Source organism: Heloderma suspectum, chromosome 1 (assembly GCF_057233095.1).
Source record: "Heloderma suspectum isolate Gila_16-S chromosome 1, 16-S_ref, whole genome shotgun sequence".
NCBI classification, from domain to species: domain Eukaryota; kingdom Metazoa; phylum Chordata; class Lepidosauria; order Squamata; family Helodermatidae; genus Heloderma; species Heloderma suspectum.
In genome coordinates, this window is record NC_139458.1 from 409,694,029 (window position 1) to 409,709,694 (window position 15,666).

The 15,666-nt window shown below is 39.7% G+C and overlaps 1 protein-coding gene across 3 annotated transcripts in view; it reads right to left on the reverse strand.

The window, feature by feature from the left end:
- Positions 1–15,666, reverse strand: part of LRPPRC (leucine rich pentatricopeptide repeat containing) — a 158,614-nt gene that overhangs the window by 7,106 nt on the left and 135,842 nt on the right. For 2 of the 3 annotated variants that reach the window (XM_084828952.1, XM_084828950.1), the window contains 4 exons: positions 12,018–12,222; positions 9,710–9,852; positions 8,895–9,010; positions 2,458–2,532 (listed from right to left, as the gene is read on the reverse strand). In XM_084828952.1, coding sequence (XP_084685078.1) covers positions 2,458–2,532; positions 8,895–9,010; positions 9,710–9,852; positions 12,018–12,222 — 539 coding nt within the window. Of the gene's footprint in view, positions 1–2,457; positions 2,533–3,374; positions 3,455–8,894; positions 9,011–9,709; positions 9,853–12,017; positions 12,223–15,666 lie in introns of those variants that run through there. The other variant, XM_084828951.1, reaches the window with a different exon arrangement.

Genomic DNA, 15,666 nt, shown 5'->3' on the forward strand with positions numbered 1-15,666 from the left:
TTAGTCCATCTAGCCCAGTATCGTCTGCACAGACTGGCAGCACCTCTCCAGGGTTTCAGGCAGGAGCCTTTCCCAGATGTTGTTGGAGATGCCAGGGACTGACTCTGGGACTTCTGCATTCAAAGCATGTACTCTACCGCTGAGCTGCAGCCATTCCCCATTAGTGTAATAACATGACCATGTGCTCTGCAACCATTTCCTCACTCTAAATCTCCAAACTGCTTCTAAACTCTGAACTAAGATGTTGTCTTGGGATCTAATGGGGGCAGCTGCTTAGAAGGAATCACTCCCAAAAATGTACGCTCACCTGCAGATACTATACAGTCAACCCCCTGGAGCGCAGCCTACTTAAGCAAATTAGAAAATCATCAAGAGGCTATGAATACCATGCTACCTTTAACATACTCCTACATACACATTTTTAGAAAAATACAGATTCCACCAGAAAAGTACTGGTTTGCACAACTCCCGCTCCTTTAATCGAGCTTACGCAGGAGAATCTCTCAATGGACTGTGTCCTTAGAAACTTGACATCCACAGTTGTTTTTTTAAAAAAAGCAAGTTTGTAGCTTTCAACATTCATATGCATCTTGAAACAGGGCAATTACAACCACTTAAGCAGAATACCACTTACCAAATAAATATTTTCTGCATAGTTTTCTGAAACACAGGTCTTATAAATAACAAAAAAGTACTGTTTCAGAGAACTCCCCTTCCTGCCTCATATTAAAGGACTCAAATCTTTTACATTTTCCTCTTTTCCTTTAATGCCCTGCAAGCCACAACAGAGCTGCCAAGCCTGTCTAATTAGCTACCCAAGCTTCTCATATAAAAGAACAAAGTACTTAGGACTGGGGTGGTCAACAGGCACCATTAGCACCTCCATGGGCCAACTAACACCATCCCCTGGAACTGGTCACAGGATGAGATTTAGTTAATCCAAATTTAATATAAAGACATATTTTGAATCTTGTTGAAGTAACCATAATTGGGCCAATGGGAATATGTAGTTTTCGACTTGCATACTCTTGCTAGAATCTGGATATTTCCAGCTTTTATTTAAAAATTAAGTGGCAAGGCTCTAGCTCTCACAGTTATGCGAACAATTTGGGAGTGTCTCCACAAACCCATTTTCTCAGATTCCCAGGGAAGGACCCTCACCCCACCCTTTCTGAGGTGATGACTGTGATGGCACTCGCCATGGAAAGCCCTCCCTAGTGCAGTTCATTTGGCACCTAAATAAAGGTTCCACTCTCAAAAGCAAATACAAATACTCACACATTTATTCTTTTGAAATATTGCAATTTCTAACGTTCCTGTTGCAATTCTGAAGAACTGCACTGCCATCTTTGACATCTGAGATTAATAATTAAGTGACAGTAACACTTCACCCTTTTGCTTTCTGGAATAATCCCACATAACCACGAGATTCCAGGCTGTGGTCACAACAAATCATCCGAGCCACTGGTTCACATTCAAGTACCTCTGTTGTTCAATCCCACCCCCAGTATTACACAAAAGCCTGGCTGGTGCTCATAAGGCTCACATGGCCGGCTCAACACAAGCACTTTTAAAAAAGCGGGACTGATAGCAAGGAGGCTTCTCCCCAGTACAAAACTCAAGTACATTATTTTCAGGTGGAGCTTGATGTACATTACTATCTGGCAGAAACATATTTCCCTGAAAACACGTCTTCACAAAGAAGTCACAGTGCCAAAATTTATAGCACTGACATTGCATCAAAGAAGATGATCAACCTGTTCACTAGTTGTGGCCTAGCAAACACATGTAGAACATAGTTATCAGAGATCCTTCTAAGGTACTTTTTAGTAATGGTGACTCTCCTGGTTAACTCTGAAGGCAAGGAACTACTTTTGTTTTTGTTAATTACAGAGTAAACCAACTGTCCAGCATAGGCCAGTTTGAGCATCTGGGTTCCTCAAACATTTTCTAATTATATTTGGATGTATTTATGCTGCTAATATATCTTGCAACATACTTCCTGACAGAAAGTATCATTTTAGTTTTGTTTCTCAATGTTTACTTTTCAGTTCACAAAAACAAACTAAACAAATAAAGTGAAAATTAGTTGGCCAAGACAGTAAGCGAATTGCTAAATCAGTGTTTTCTGAAAAATGCTACACTGTGTAAAATATAGACCTGCAACGATGTTTGAGGTGCACCAATTGATAATGTATTCCATGTTCTCCCCCAGCAAAAAACAAAACAAAACACAAGCCCTCTAAACAACAAGAAAATAGCAAGCTCACAGGCTTTATTGAGTCAATCAGAATAGTTTCCCCTTTCCTTTCTTCTTGTGCTGAGAAAGTGCAATGTGTTAACACCTCTGTTCTGAATGTTAAATAATGCAAATGCTCATATCAAGGCATGATTAAGTGAAGATGCTAGAAAAATATATGAGTTACATTCATGCAAAAAAAAAGAAAGTTGATATACCTGTCCTGGTTGCTGGGCTGTCCTCACAATGAAAGCCATTAGATTTCTCTTTTGTTCACCTATTGCGCTGCATCTCTTGAAGGGGGGGGGGGAGAGAGAAAATTAAATGAGCAAAGGCAACTGCAGTTTCTTGATAAATAAAACTAGCTAAGGTGAAAACTTCCAATTAAAAAGGTTCACAATAAGCAGTAATATGTTATTATTAACCAAAGGCCTTAATAGTCGACCACTTATTAAAAACCCACAGAAAGGAAAACAAATGGGGTGCCAAGCCAATGTTTTTTCCTTTTTCTGGCAAATGCTGTCCTTGGCACAATAAACATTAAGTTTTCTCAAAAGGGGAGAGAAAATGAACAAATGCTTTAACATCCTACAGAAAAGAGATTTAGGACTGTAAAAGAAAGAAAGGGGGGGAACACGATTTCTCTCCAATTATTCTGCCAAGCATTCACAAGTGAGCTAGGGATCATAAGGTTAATTATACATTTAATAAGGTGTCAGGGAGATAACTGCTCGTTTCTTTATAAAAATTAAAATGTACAAAGCAAGTTCTCTTTAAAGTATAATTACCTACACTTATGCATACAAAAGGACTGATTTCAATCTCTCTATTTTATAAAAGGTTTTCTCTGGAACAGACAGCCAGTGCTCAAGAGACAAAAGTTAAACTCAAAAAAAGTTTCTGTGACAGACCCGACAAATCAGGTGTCTGTCCCATCTTAGAAACTATAGCAAAAAAAAGTCAGACAATATTTTAGTTTATGCTCAGAGGTGTTGGCCTTGAAAATCTGAACAATGAATACTGATTTTTTTCCTCTAAAAATGCTTAAGACGTTCTCTCAATGTTGACACCTCAAAGTATCAATATATTCCACTTTGCAGAGTATGTATACACACATCGGCACACAATGAATTACTTTATAAGCAGATGGAACCCAAGATGTATAATGCTCTCTTGTCAAGTTCTTGGAGATCCAAATGACGTTTATCATTGGACCTGTCCAATGAACAGCAAAAGGAAGCCAATTTGAAATTTTATTGTGAACTGCATAGGGATTTTAATATATCATAAAAGTATAATAAATTAAATACATCACTGTACATAATTCATCCATTCATTCATTAAATGTCTATCCTGTCTTTCAAAGAATTACCACAACTTAACTGTTTTACAAGGGATATCAAAAAAAGAAAAGAAAAAACCTCTGAAGAAATGTCCGCAACTTCCTAATCCCTTAACTCCATACAAAAAGTGTATTATTCCTTAACAAATAGCAATATATGATAAGAAGTCACAAAATACTGGCTTAAAAGCTTTTCAGTAAAAGAGATGTATATGCCAGAAGTGTATGTATGACCCGATTCTGGACAAACTGAACCGAAATGTGGAACTAGGCACTGGGTGGTGCATAAGACAGCCCCTCTGGTTTCATGTGCAGCTTTCATTTTTATTTATTTATTTATTTAATATTATTTTCAGGCTGCTTTTAAGGTGGCCTAAAAATAATAAAACTCTCTCAAGGCAGAAATGGTTATGAAAGAGCCTTTGAGATGAGTGGCCCATGCAACCTAGAAAGCCCAAGGTGGTGGCTGAAAAATATTTCAAGTGATCAACAGGTAGAACCTCCATGATCTGTATGGCTCTGTCCCCCATGGCTATAATATTCAAACCCATGCAAAACATATCCATTTCAAACTTTACAAAACAAGGGTGAAGCATTGTGGGGGGCATATCTTAACCTTGCAATCCTGTGCAGGTTTACTCTTAAGTCTCAGCTTTCAAATCACACTTGCCCTAGTAAATGTGTTTAAGACTGCAGCCTAAATCTCAACAAGTAGCGTATTTATTTATTATGGCAGGAATCCACCACAGAGCAACTTTAGGCACACCCATCAACTTAGGCCCAGCTAGTGGGATTTTTGACTCACTGCAGAGCACCAATGCCATATTTCAATCTGCTTGTGAAAGTCCTCTTAGTTTAAAAAGCGGTGGAACCATGAGACATGGAAAGCTGCTGTTTAGAAAAGCCTAAGCCTAATACTGCCCCCACACTCTTAGGCATCCAGGAATAGATAAAATGTTCTTGGAATCCCTGCCTAGATTTATATCTGCCACTATCCTTTGGGCTCCAGGTGCCTTTCAGCAATTTTGTCAACATTCAGCTCTGTCCCCAAAGGAATCACAATCTAGCTCTTTTCAAGCATTGAACATAGGCAGAAAAAAACCAACACTATGCTCATTTCAGATTCTGAAATGAACTCGTCAGCAATGTAGTCTGCCATTGCAATGCCCTTCCTCTCAGAACATCTGACTGAATATGGGGTGGGGTCGGAGGTGACAGGGATGGTGAAATTCCTCTACTTCCTGTTTTCACAGTGGAAATAAAAATAATGCTTCACCCGTATGTTCTAGTCCTTATTACTCTTCTCACAACAAGCACATTGTTCTGGTTCCATTCACTTCCCACTCCTAATTCTCAGATGACAAAAAAATGACACGGGGGGGGGGGGATCCAGGATGCCTTCCCATCCACACTTAAAAGTGTATGCGTGTGTGTGTACATGTGTGTGTTTCACAGCTGATGGAGCTGCAGCAGCCTGGAGATGGTGAGGGCAACTGTTCTCTACACTTGCTTTCCTCTGATGTTTATAGGGCAGTTGATCCTAAATGGATGCTGTAAAGAAAAGAGGTTCCCGTTCAAGCAGATGGAGATCATGACAGTTTGCTTCATTTCTCCCCTTCCCCTGCTCTTAAAAGTACTGAGAGAGAGGGATACCTTGAAGACCTTGGAATGGTAGACTATGAAAATTGCTTGGGAAAATTCAACTGAAGCAATCCCCTTTTTGTTGCTCTTGTATAATTACCATTTATGAATATCTCTCCTCCCACAACCCCATGAATGATGCTCTTTTGCCATAACTTTACACCAAGTAATGTGTACAGGGCTTGCTTGAAAATTAATTGAAGTTTTGTACATTTAAGTTCTGTGCAGGGTCACAGCACCAGTTAAGTGGCATAGTTATTTAAATACATGCAGAATTAACTTCAAACCTTTCTTTTACAGTCAGGGCCAGAAATATTGGAACAAGGATAACTGTTTTGGCAGTTGGCCTCTGTACACCACCACACTGAAGTTGAAAGGAAACACACCCAGATGGGAGCAAAGTCAGGACTTTCAGCTGTAATTCAAGGGGTGTGACAAAAGTGGGGCACTAACCATTCAGGAAGGACAGCCAGTGGCATACACCCCCCCACCTTGTTGGTGGCTCATAAGTAATGGAACAAACCAACATCATTTCAATCTTAAGGATCGCCTTTAATACCTGGATGAAAATCCTTTGCAGTCAATGACTGCCTGACGTCTGGAGCCCATGGACATGACCAAATGCTGTGTTTCCTCCCTCAAGATGCTTTGCCAGGCCTTTACTGAAGCTGCCTTCAGCTGCTTGTTTGTGGGTCTTTCTGCCTTCAGTCTTGTCTTCAGTAAGTGAAAAGCATGCTCTCTTGGGTTAAGATCAGGTGACTGACTTGGCCATTGAAGAACATCCCACTTCTTTGCCTTAAGAAACTCTTGGGTAGCTTTTGCTGTATGTTTTGGGTCATTATCCATCTGCAACATGAAGCGGCATCCTATCAGTTTGGCAGCATTTGGCTGAATCTGAGCAGAAAGTATAGCCCTAGACACTTCAGAATTCATCCTGCTGCTTTTATCAGCAGTTAGGTCATCAATAAACACCAGTGGCCCAGTTCCATTGGCAGCCATACATGCCCATGCCATAACACTGCCCTCACCATGTTTGACAGATGATGTGGTATGCCTTGGATCATGAGCTGTTCCTTTCCTTCTCCATACTTTTCTCTTCCCATTATTCTGGTACAAGTTAATCTTGGTTTCATCAGTCCAAAGAATCTTATTTCAGAACTGGGCAGGCTTTTTTAGTTGTTTGCTGGCAAAGGCTAATCTGGCCTTTCTGTTCTTGAGCGTTACCAGTGGTTTGCACCTTGTTGTGAAGCTTCTGTATCTACATTCATAAAGCTGTCTCTTGACTGTAGATGTTGACAATGACATGCCTACCTCCTCAAGAGCGTTCTTGACCTGGCTAGATGTTGCGAAAGGATTCCTCTTCACCATGAGCAGAATTCTGCGGTCATCCACTTTAGTTGTCTTCCGTGGTCTTCCAGGCCTTTTGCTGTTGCTGAGCTTGCCAGTTAATTCCTTCTTTTTCAGGATGTTCCAAACTGTTGTGTTGGCCACACCCAATGTTTTTGCTATCTCTCTGATGGGCTTATGTTGTTTCCTCAGCCTAATGATGGCCTTCTTCACTCGCATGGACACCTCTTTGGACCGACCTCATGTTGGGAGTTCCAGTGAACAGATACCAAATGCAAATGTAACACTCAGAACCACCTCCAGGCCTTTTATCTGCTCAATTGGTCATGGGGTACCCAGGAAACAGGCCACACCTGGCCATGCAGCTGCTTGTCAGCCATTCGTTCCATTACTTATGAGCCACCAACGATGGGTGTGTGTGTATGCCACTGGCTGTACTTCCTGAATGGTTAGTGCCCCACTTTTGTCAACCCCCTTAAATTACAGCTGAAAGTCCTGACTTCGCTCCCATCTGGGTGTGTTTCCTTTCAACTTCAATGTGGTGGTGTACAGAGGCCAACTGCCAAAACAGTTATCCTTGTTCCAATATTTCTGGCCCTGACTGTACATTTAAAATCTAACAACATTTTACACTACATGCAAGAAAAATACTCCATGTTGTTTTGTAACCCACACATGTTGTGACTTCTAACTTTAAAACCTACAGACAGCAGGAATGTAACCTATGCTATTTTATATATTTCTAAAAAGGGAATCATTATTTTTAAGAGACGCTCCAAAGCAGTTCATTGATTTCCCTTGTCCAAACACAAAAACAAAGTTATTCACATGAACAGAAATAAAGCAAAAGAGCCCTTTCAGATTTCTCTCATCATCGGTAAGCTTAGTAAAACTAGGATTTGTTTACCATGCGACTATGGTGCCCATTTAAAACTAATGCATCTCTTGGATTATAAAATGACAACCCAGGCGCTCAATATATAGTTTTCTTAATTATATAACCAGCAGGCAAGGACCAAATCTCTCCACTGCCAATTCCTCCCCCACCCCCAGCCTCCCTGGATGCCACAAAACCTTCTGATGACTTAAGAGAGGGTTTTTCTTTCCTTTTACTCTTTAAAGTACTTAGCAACTAAGCAAGAACGTAAGTGAATGTAGCAGTATTTACTATCAGAAATTGGTAACAGGCCTCAATTTGACACAGGGAGTCTACACAAAAGCAGCAATCTGCAGGATCACTGTGATTGTTTGACTGCCACCTGCTGGGAATGCCTCCCCGTTGGAGCCTGTTTGTGTACACTGCCAATGGCAGCTCTTATCACCCAGGGTTCATTCTGCATATTTCTCAGCTTTATATTTAGCAATGTTAAAGTGGCATGAACGCCGATGTCTCATTCTCTGAAGATTGCCAATTTTAGAGAGAGACAGACGGGCGGGCTATGGACCACTGGAGACCTGCATTTGTCAACTAACATGCCAGTGACACATAACCAAACAGTCAGCAAACACTGTTTTTAATAAAACCTTTTGTAGTGCCCAGAGAGGTGTCTGGCTATTCAAAATGAAATAATACTACTGGATAAAGAAAAAAAATGTTCACGTTTGATGTGAAAGTAGTTTGTGCTTATCTTTTAATTTATACACTGCTATTTAGCCAAGAACTGGTTCCCAAAGTGGTTTGTGGTAATTAAAATCCATCACAGAAAATGCAGCTTTGGCTTCTCTTCTTGTCCTGTCATTTAGCCTGCCCTCCTCCTGCCTGTTCTGGGGAAAAATTGAAGTTCTTCTTCCCCCTGCAAGCAGAACAGAAGGGTAGGCACCAGGACCTGGGCATTTATAACATTATAGACATTAAGGGTGCAATGCTATGCATGTTTAGACAGACAAGCTGTGCTGGCTGGGGAATGCTGGGAGTTGTAGAACATTTTCTGTCTAAACATGCATTGGATTGCACCCTAAAGGTATTTTTGTGAGAAAGGAGCAGAGAATGTTGCAAGGAGAGGCTACTCATAAAATGGACACGTTGATCATGACAAATTTGAGATACAGATTACCCTGACAAGCTCCTGCTCCAGGACATTTCACAACAGAGTAAAATAAAACTATTGCTTCCCCCTCCACTCTAAAACACAAATCCAAAACAAACTCTAGCACCCATAAAAACGATTATTACTTGAAAAGTAATAAAGTCATGCAAGGCTGAGTCATGTGGCAACTTAAGAACACAAGCTTCAGAATGCACAGACTTCCTCCCATTTAATAATTTCTTAATTTACTTTTGACAAGGTTAGAGCATTGCTATCCCTTCCCTTGATATATTATTACCTCTAGAAGATGCCTGGCGTCATCCACTCTTCCTGCATTTATATACTGAAGAAAAAGGTCTGTCACAGGCCTATAAATTCCAAATTGGTTGGCCAATCGTTCAGCCATGGCACTCACTGCAAAAAATAAAATGGACAGATATAAATAATAGCTGGCTTTTTAAAAACAAAAACTTGTGTGTGCCTGTTGGTAAGTTGCCCGCTGGTAGGCTGGCAGCACAAGATATAGGGCCTTGTTTGTGGTGACCCCATCTTTATAGAATACCCTACCAAAAGAGATGCATGTGGCTCCTTTTCTGTTTTTAAATGGGCCTTAAAGACCTGGATATTCCAGTCAGCTTTTAAATGAACAAATGCCCATCTTTGTGTTTTATAAATTGGAATTTTTATTGCTGCTGCTATTTTAAATGTCTTATGCTCCTTGGCTTAGTTAACTGTATTTTATATTTTATTGTTTTGAAATTTTACCTTATAAACCACCTTGAAAAGGCTTCACCTTGAAAAGCAGTAAAATATTTTAAATAAAGTGTTTGTAAGGATTTAAAGCTATTAAGTCATGTTCCTGCTTAAATGAACATAGATTCACAACATGCCAATTGACTTACCTCAAGCTTGAAAACAACCACTTGCTTGGTCATCTGTGTTAAAGAACTGATCATGCAGGGAAGATTTACAGGAATTCATTCTCTGTCTCTGTCTCTCTCTCTTTAACTTTTAAGGCGGCAACTAATTTACCTAGGTATGTGTGGGTAGGCAGGCTAGTAAAGATTTTGTGGGCTAGTGATTCATGTAGATATATTTACTAGGATAACTTACATCTTTCCAATGCTGGTTCCAATTTGTTTTCCATCAATTTTCTAAACACAAAGGAGATGCTTCTATTTGAGGAATCAGAATGCAGCGCTCCACCAGGAGTAAACATGGACTCAATGTATTCAATCGCTCCATCAAGGTTATTACTGGAAGAGACAGGGAAAAGAGTGTTGCAATATTTTAGTTCCTAATGTTAGAGCTCCTAAACCAATAAAGTAGGTGCATGAATGTTTTATTTTATTACTACATTAATATTACACAGAGTAGCAATGTTAAAAGTACCTATGACCCCATTCATGCAGATATTGTCACAACACAAAGTGAAACAAATGTATGGCTGAGTGCATAAAGTCGGCACGAAGTCCATTTCTTTCAGGAATGAACTCTGACCTGTTCTATGGCTGAGTAACTCTGACATAAATGTTGCCATTTTTAACAGAACAAAGATGTCTGTTGGTTTGTTACTTCCGAAATAGTAAAAGGGCAAAAATAAAACATCCAGGGATAACATCTGAATAATTAATGCAGAAGAAATCAGAGACTATTTTTAAAATAGTATTAAATTAAATATTTTCCTGAATATTTCATAGCTGTCCTTCTGGATGCAAACACAGTGATATTAAATGTGATATGTTTAACAGCTTTGTCTACACACTTGCTCTTTGGAGCACAATGCAGGATGAGATGGCAACATGTGAAAGTACTGCAGTCATAGGAAATAAGCACAGTTTATTGTGGCTTTGATAAAAAGTTCCACACAAGAAATTCTCCGAGCGTGTTTGTCAGACACTTCTCAAGAAGATACATTTTGAGCAAGTATCAGCACTTAAGGTATTGACAACTGCTACAACTTTGTGAAAAGTTTAGAGCCAATTCCAATTCAAAGAGATACCTGAACTCCAGGCAGAGCTGGTTTTTCTTCCCAGGATCTAGCAAGGAACATGACTGATAAAATGGAATCTAAACAAGTAGTTAACTATGCTGACAACAGTGTTCTTGCTAGGAAAAAGAGTCCCACTGATACTGTTTTCTTCATCCATGTTATTTTGTTGTTCTATGTGGCAGATCCCTTGTATTTCCCTTCCTGTGGGATACTGACTAGAGAAACCCATGTTAAAGAGAGAGATTGATCTTGCAAACATCTCTGTAATAATATATAAATCAGCCCAAATCACTTTTAATGAGGGATGAGCACAGGAGTGTTGGATACTATAAGGATTTACAGAATTGAGCTCTCTTTGACATAAGTGTCTGAAAACAGACAGGATGGACTTGGAAACAGGCCTGTTCAGGCAATTCTTCATTCTCTCTATCTTGATCATGCTACTGTTTTAAATTATCTTACAGCAGTTTGGCAAGTGTATACTCACTGGGCCTACGTGCCTGAGACACGGACACCTGCAACAAAATATTACTGTACAGATCTGCTGAATGAGAGAATACAACTGGGTCTATCTTGTAAGACTGGCTCAAAATTAAAACTAAGGAATAAGGCAGGATTTTCCTGAGAAACTATTGCTAACAGATATATTTTGAGAACTACATTAAAATGTACTGAGTGCATTTGCCAGGGAGAAAGTGGAAAAGGGTTTCAAATGGAAATATAAGCCCATTCAGACCCCAAATGAAAAACAGATAAAGTACCATCAAAACTTTTAACCAAGCCAGGAACACATAGGAAAAGCATATGGTTGGTGTTTGTAGACCATTAAAGGCAACGGAGAAATGCTTTCTATATTTTCAAATCTTATGCATATTCTTTAAAAAGGGGGGGGGGGTTTCCAAAATGTTCCATGAGGAAATGAAGCACTTGTCTTTCTTTCAAAGTCAGTAAGATGTCCAACAAGTACCTTTATAATTCTGAAAAATCACACTTGCATTCTGCACAATCATAGGGATGCAAAGCAAATTTAAGGCTTACTGATACAAACAGAACACCTCCTACTGGCTCTGTGAAGGTGTGCATCGTGCTGTGAATTAGAACAGTAACGAGATTACAGACATCAACCTAAGTCAAGGCTCTGTTTAGGTAGGCAGAACTTGATAAGTGTGTATGTTTGACACCATTAACCTACTTAAAGTTCACTTATCCAGTAATAACCTGCCAGCTTCTGCATTGCATTGAATGCGCTCCAGGCTCCATTGTTTCTAGGATAAGAAATCTCAATGGCAGCCAATTCTAGCATCCATTTAACATGTAGCATGTAGGGAAAGGTTATTGGTTATTGGTATGCAAAGTAAATAAGGTCACCATATTGCCTTATTCCCCTACTCATACAATAGAAGCAATATCCACTACAGAGTTGCTTACTTCTTGATGTGAGCTAACACTGTGTTGTTGATGAAAAGCATTTGCGACAACTTAAGAGAGTTATGGAAGTTTTCCACCATCTTCTCAACTGTGCCTATGCTCTCCAGATCTCCCTTCTGAGCCAAAGCTTGAACAAGCCGAGTAACTGCCAGTGCAGAGGGCACCTTGTCATTTTCAAGAAGCGTCTTGAGAGTAGACATTGCATCTATTCAGGAGAATATGGAAAAGTGAAAAAAAGAAATCTCTTTATTCAGAAACAGGGCCTTGGGACTTAACGTACGTTATATTATGTATTTCTATATTTAATTAAAAACAGGAAAAAGGAGAGTGGAAAATTTCCCAAATCCTCTTCCTTAAACTTGCTATGGTTCTTTTGTGTGACACCTTAAGAAAGTAACGGCATTTGTTGCTTTACTTTTCTTGTGGCAGCGACAAGAGTTTTTTGTTTCTGATACACAGTCTCAATTCAGCTTTTGGCGCTCATTTCTGAGCATAATACTCAAAGCCACTATGTGTCTTTTAAATCAAGATCAATTACTTTCAAAGCAACCTCACTTTGGGGTCTGGCATACCTGAGTGCTTTGCCAGCACAACTGGCTAGGATACAGGGTAAATGCCTACATCACACAGTAACCCCTCAGACCCCTTTCTGCTCGGGTTTATGCCTTGCAGGTAACAGCCATGGTGTAAAGCAGGGGTGAGCAGCATTTCGCCAGTGGGCAAGATGTAGCCTGTGGACAACATGTGCCCTGCTGCCACCTCCCACCACCCCACAATGGAAAAATTAAAAAACAAAACACAATGGCAGACCATAGCAGCTATGGAGGGCTAACACTGCCAAATTTAGCTTGCAAGCAAGCTACATTTCTCCATTTTAGTGCTACTGAGCACTATGGGATGGTTTGCCACCAAATTTCAGTGACAAACTGACTTTTTTTTGTTTTGTTTTAAATCTCCCTCCCAGTGCAGCATATGGGAGGGGGGATCGGGGAGGGTGCAACGGCCTCTAGACCTTCTGCAGTTACCCACTTCTGGTGTAAAGGCTGAAATTCTGCAAAGCACTTTTCCCGCCTATAGTATTTCTGAAGGGAAAATCTAGGACACATCTACACCTGAGCCAATGGTCATGTTTGCACATAATAAGCTAAAAATTCTGGCTTATTAAACCACAGTGTGAACAATCAGCATGTCTGTATATAGCCTGTTTGGTTGGATAGCTTAGTGTGATATCTGAACTCAAGATGATGATTGTTTTGTGTCCAAAGAAACCTGGATTCGTAAGCCAACAAATCTTGGTTTAAAGCTGGCTTATGATCCTGGTTTGTTTTGGCATAAGCAACCATAATCACAGGTTCGGATGCCATTGTAAGCTATCCTTGTCAGGTTTGCTTATCTGCTTGCATGATGTATGAGTGGATGGGCTGATGCACTAGCACATTGCTCATTCACACTGGAGTATCAGAAGCCAGAACTCATGGGTTATCTTTATGTGTGAGCACTCCCACTGTGTTACCCGGAGTTATTTCAATTGTCTCTGGGGGATGCCATGAGCACTGTTTTGATTTCCTGGTTCCTCCCCTTCCTTTTAATAATCTCCAAAGGGATTAATACATTTACAAGTAATAATCAACCTTGCTTGTAAATTAAACACACTTTGCATATTTTTCCACGTTGCTAGTCATTTGCTGGCCACTCAGCAAATCTGTACAGGTGTGCAAAGTATAATATATAGACGGAAAAAGCGGAAGACCACAAATTTTCAGTTTGGGGAATGGATATTACATGGCTATGAACATACCTGCTACAAGTGACAGTCAAAATGCTCACGGAACAAGATTTCCATTCATGTGCTTTTGTAGCTCAGTAAAGTGAAGTGGCAATAATCTTTGTGCTCCTACTATCTGCCCCTTGTCTATTATGTATTGACAAAAGTCTACCTTAGTCAGAATCTATTTCCTTAGTATCTTGCATTGTCCCCCCCACCAATTTAACTAATATCCACTTAAAAGCCAGCATCCATACAACTGTATCTTTTGTAAAATGCTAGAGGGGACCACCATGGCACTTAATGCAATTGAAGTTGACAAATATATAAAGGATAGATAGATAGATAGATATAAAAACTATCTATCTATCTATCTATCTATCTATCTATCTCGATGAGAATGCTGTTAGATATTCACATATTATTAATGCTTTCTTGCCAAAAAATAAGTCTCTATATTTATAATCACCATTTTAGAATGTGCTTATGGATTACTAAGGCCATGTACATAGCAACCAAGGTTATATATTACTTTTCATTTTTAAGGCTTTGTTGACACTACACAAACACAGTTTATGTTCCATAAACCATGACTCAGACAAAAATCAGTAAGAAAGCATAGTGCTTTCATACAGATAAACTCTCGCATTAGTTGAGTATTTTTGAAAGGGACTTTAAGGCAAACTGTTGTGCTCTCACCAAAATAGAAAATATTCTAGCCACTTCAATATGCCAATTACATAATGTTCTGGCCATTGTGATTCGTTTAGCAAAAGACAGAATAAACTTAAGGGTATGCCTGTATGACCATGCCACTGTTGTGCATTTCATTACAATCTGCCCCTCATCTCTGTTGTCCCTTATTTGTTCTTGTCCTGTCCTTTGTGCTTTTGCAGAAAACAACAGAGACCTGAGGGACAACAGATGTGGTGGGGACAATTTTGAAGCATTTACTCATAGCTAGGTGTACATTTCCCACTTCAGATCGCAAGTGGGATACCTTTGTGCAAGTAACCTTACTTATGGGTAAACGCTTTCTTTAGCACTTTCTTTCAAGCATCAAGCTAGCCTGCCTGTAAGAACATAACAAGAGCCATGTTGGATCAGACCAAAGCCCATCTGGTCCAGCATTCTGTTTACACAGTGGCCAATCAGCTGCCCCAATGGGAAGCCCACAAATTGGACATGAGTATAATAGCACCCTCTGAATCGTGTTCCCCAGAAACTGGTGTACACAGGCATACTGCCTCCAATACTGGAGGTAGCATATAGCCATCAGGACTAATACCCATTGATAGACTTATCATCCATGAATTTGTCTAACCCCTTTTTAAAGCCATCCAAATTGGTGGCCATCACCACATCTTCAGGTAGCAAACTGCATAGTTTAACTATGTGCTGTGTGAAGAAGTATTTCCTTTTATCTGTCCTGAACCTCCCATCAATTAGTTTCATCGGATGAACCCTGGGTTCTTGTATTATGACAGGGGGAGAGAAATGTCTCCCTATCCACTTTCTCCATACCATGCATAATTTTTTCCAAATATTTTTATTGAATTACATATAAAACATTGCTATAATACATATTGTTTCATTATAAACATATAAACTAATAACATAATAATAAAGCTATCACTGGGTATATTACATTCCTAGAATTGAATTATTTTTCAATTTAATTTCAAGATTCCAAGTTTAGGTAAAAATTAGACAACCTGTAATTGTGAGGCAGTGGCTGTTCTGAATCAGAGCCTGGGCATGGTAATGGACTGGATGAGGGCCAATAAACTGAAACTCAATCCAGAAAAGACAGAGGTACTGTTAGCAGGTGGTTCGTCTGCCTGGCTAGGTGATATTCAACCTGTTCTGGAGGGGGTTATACTC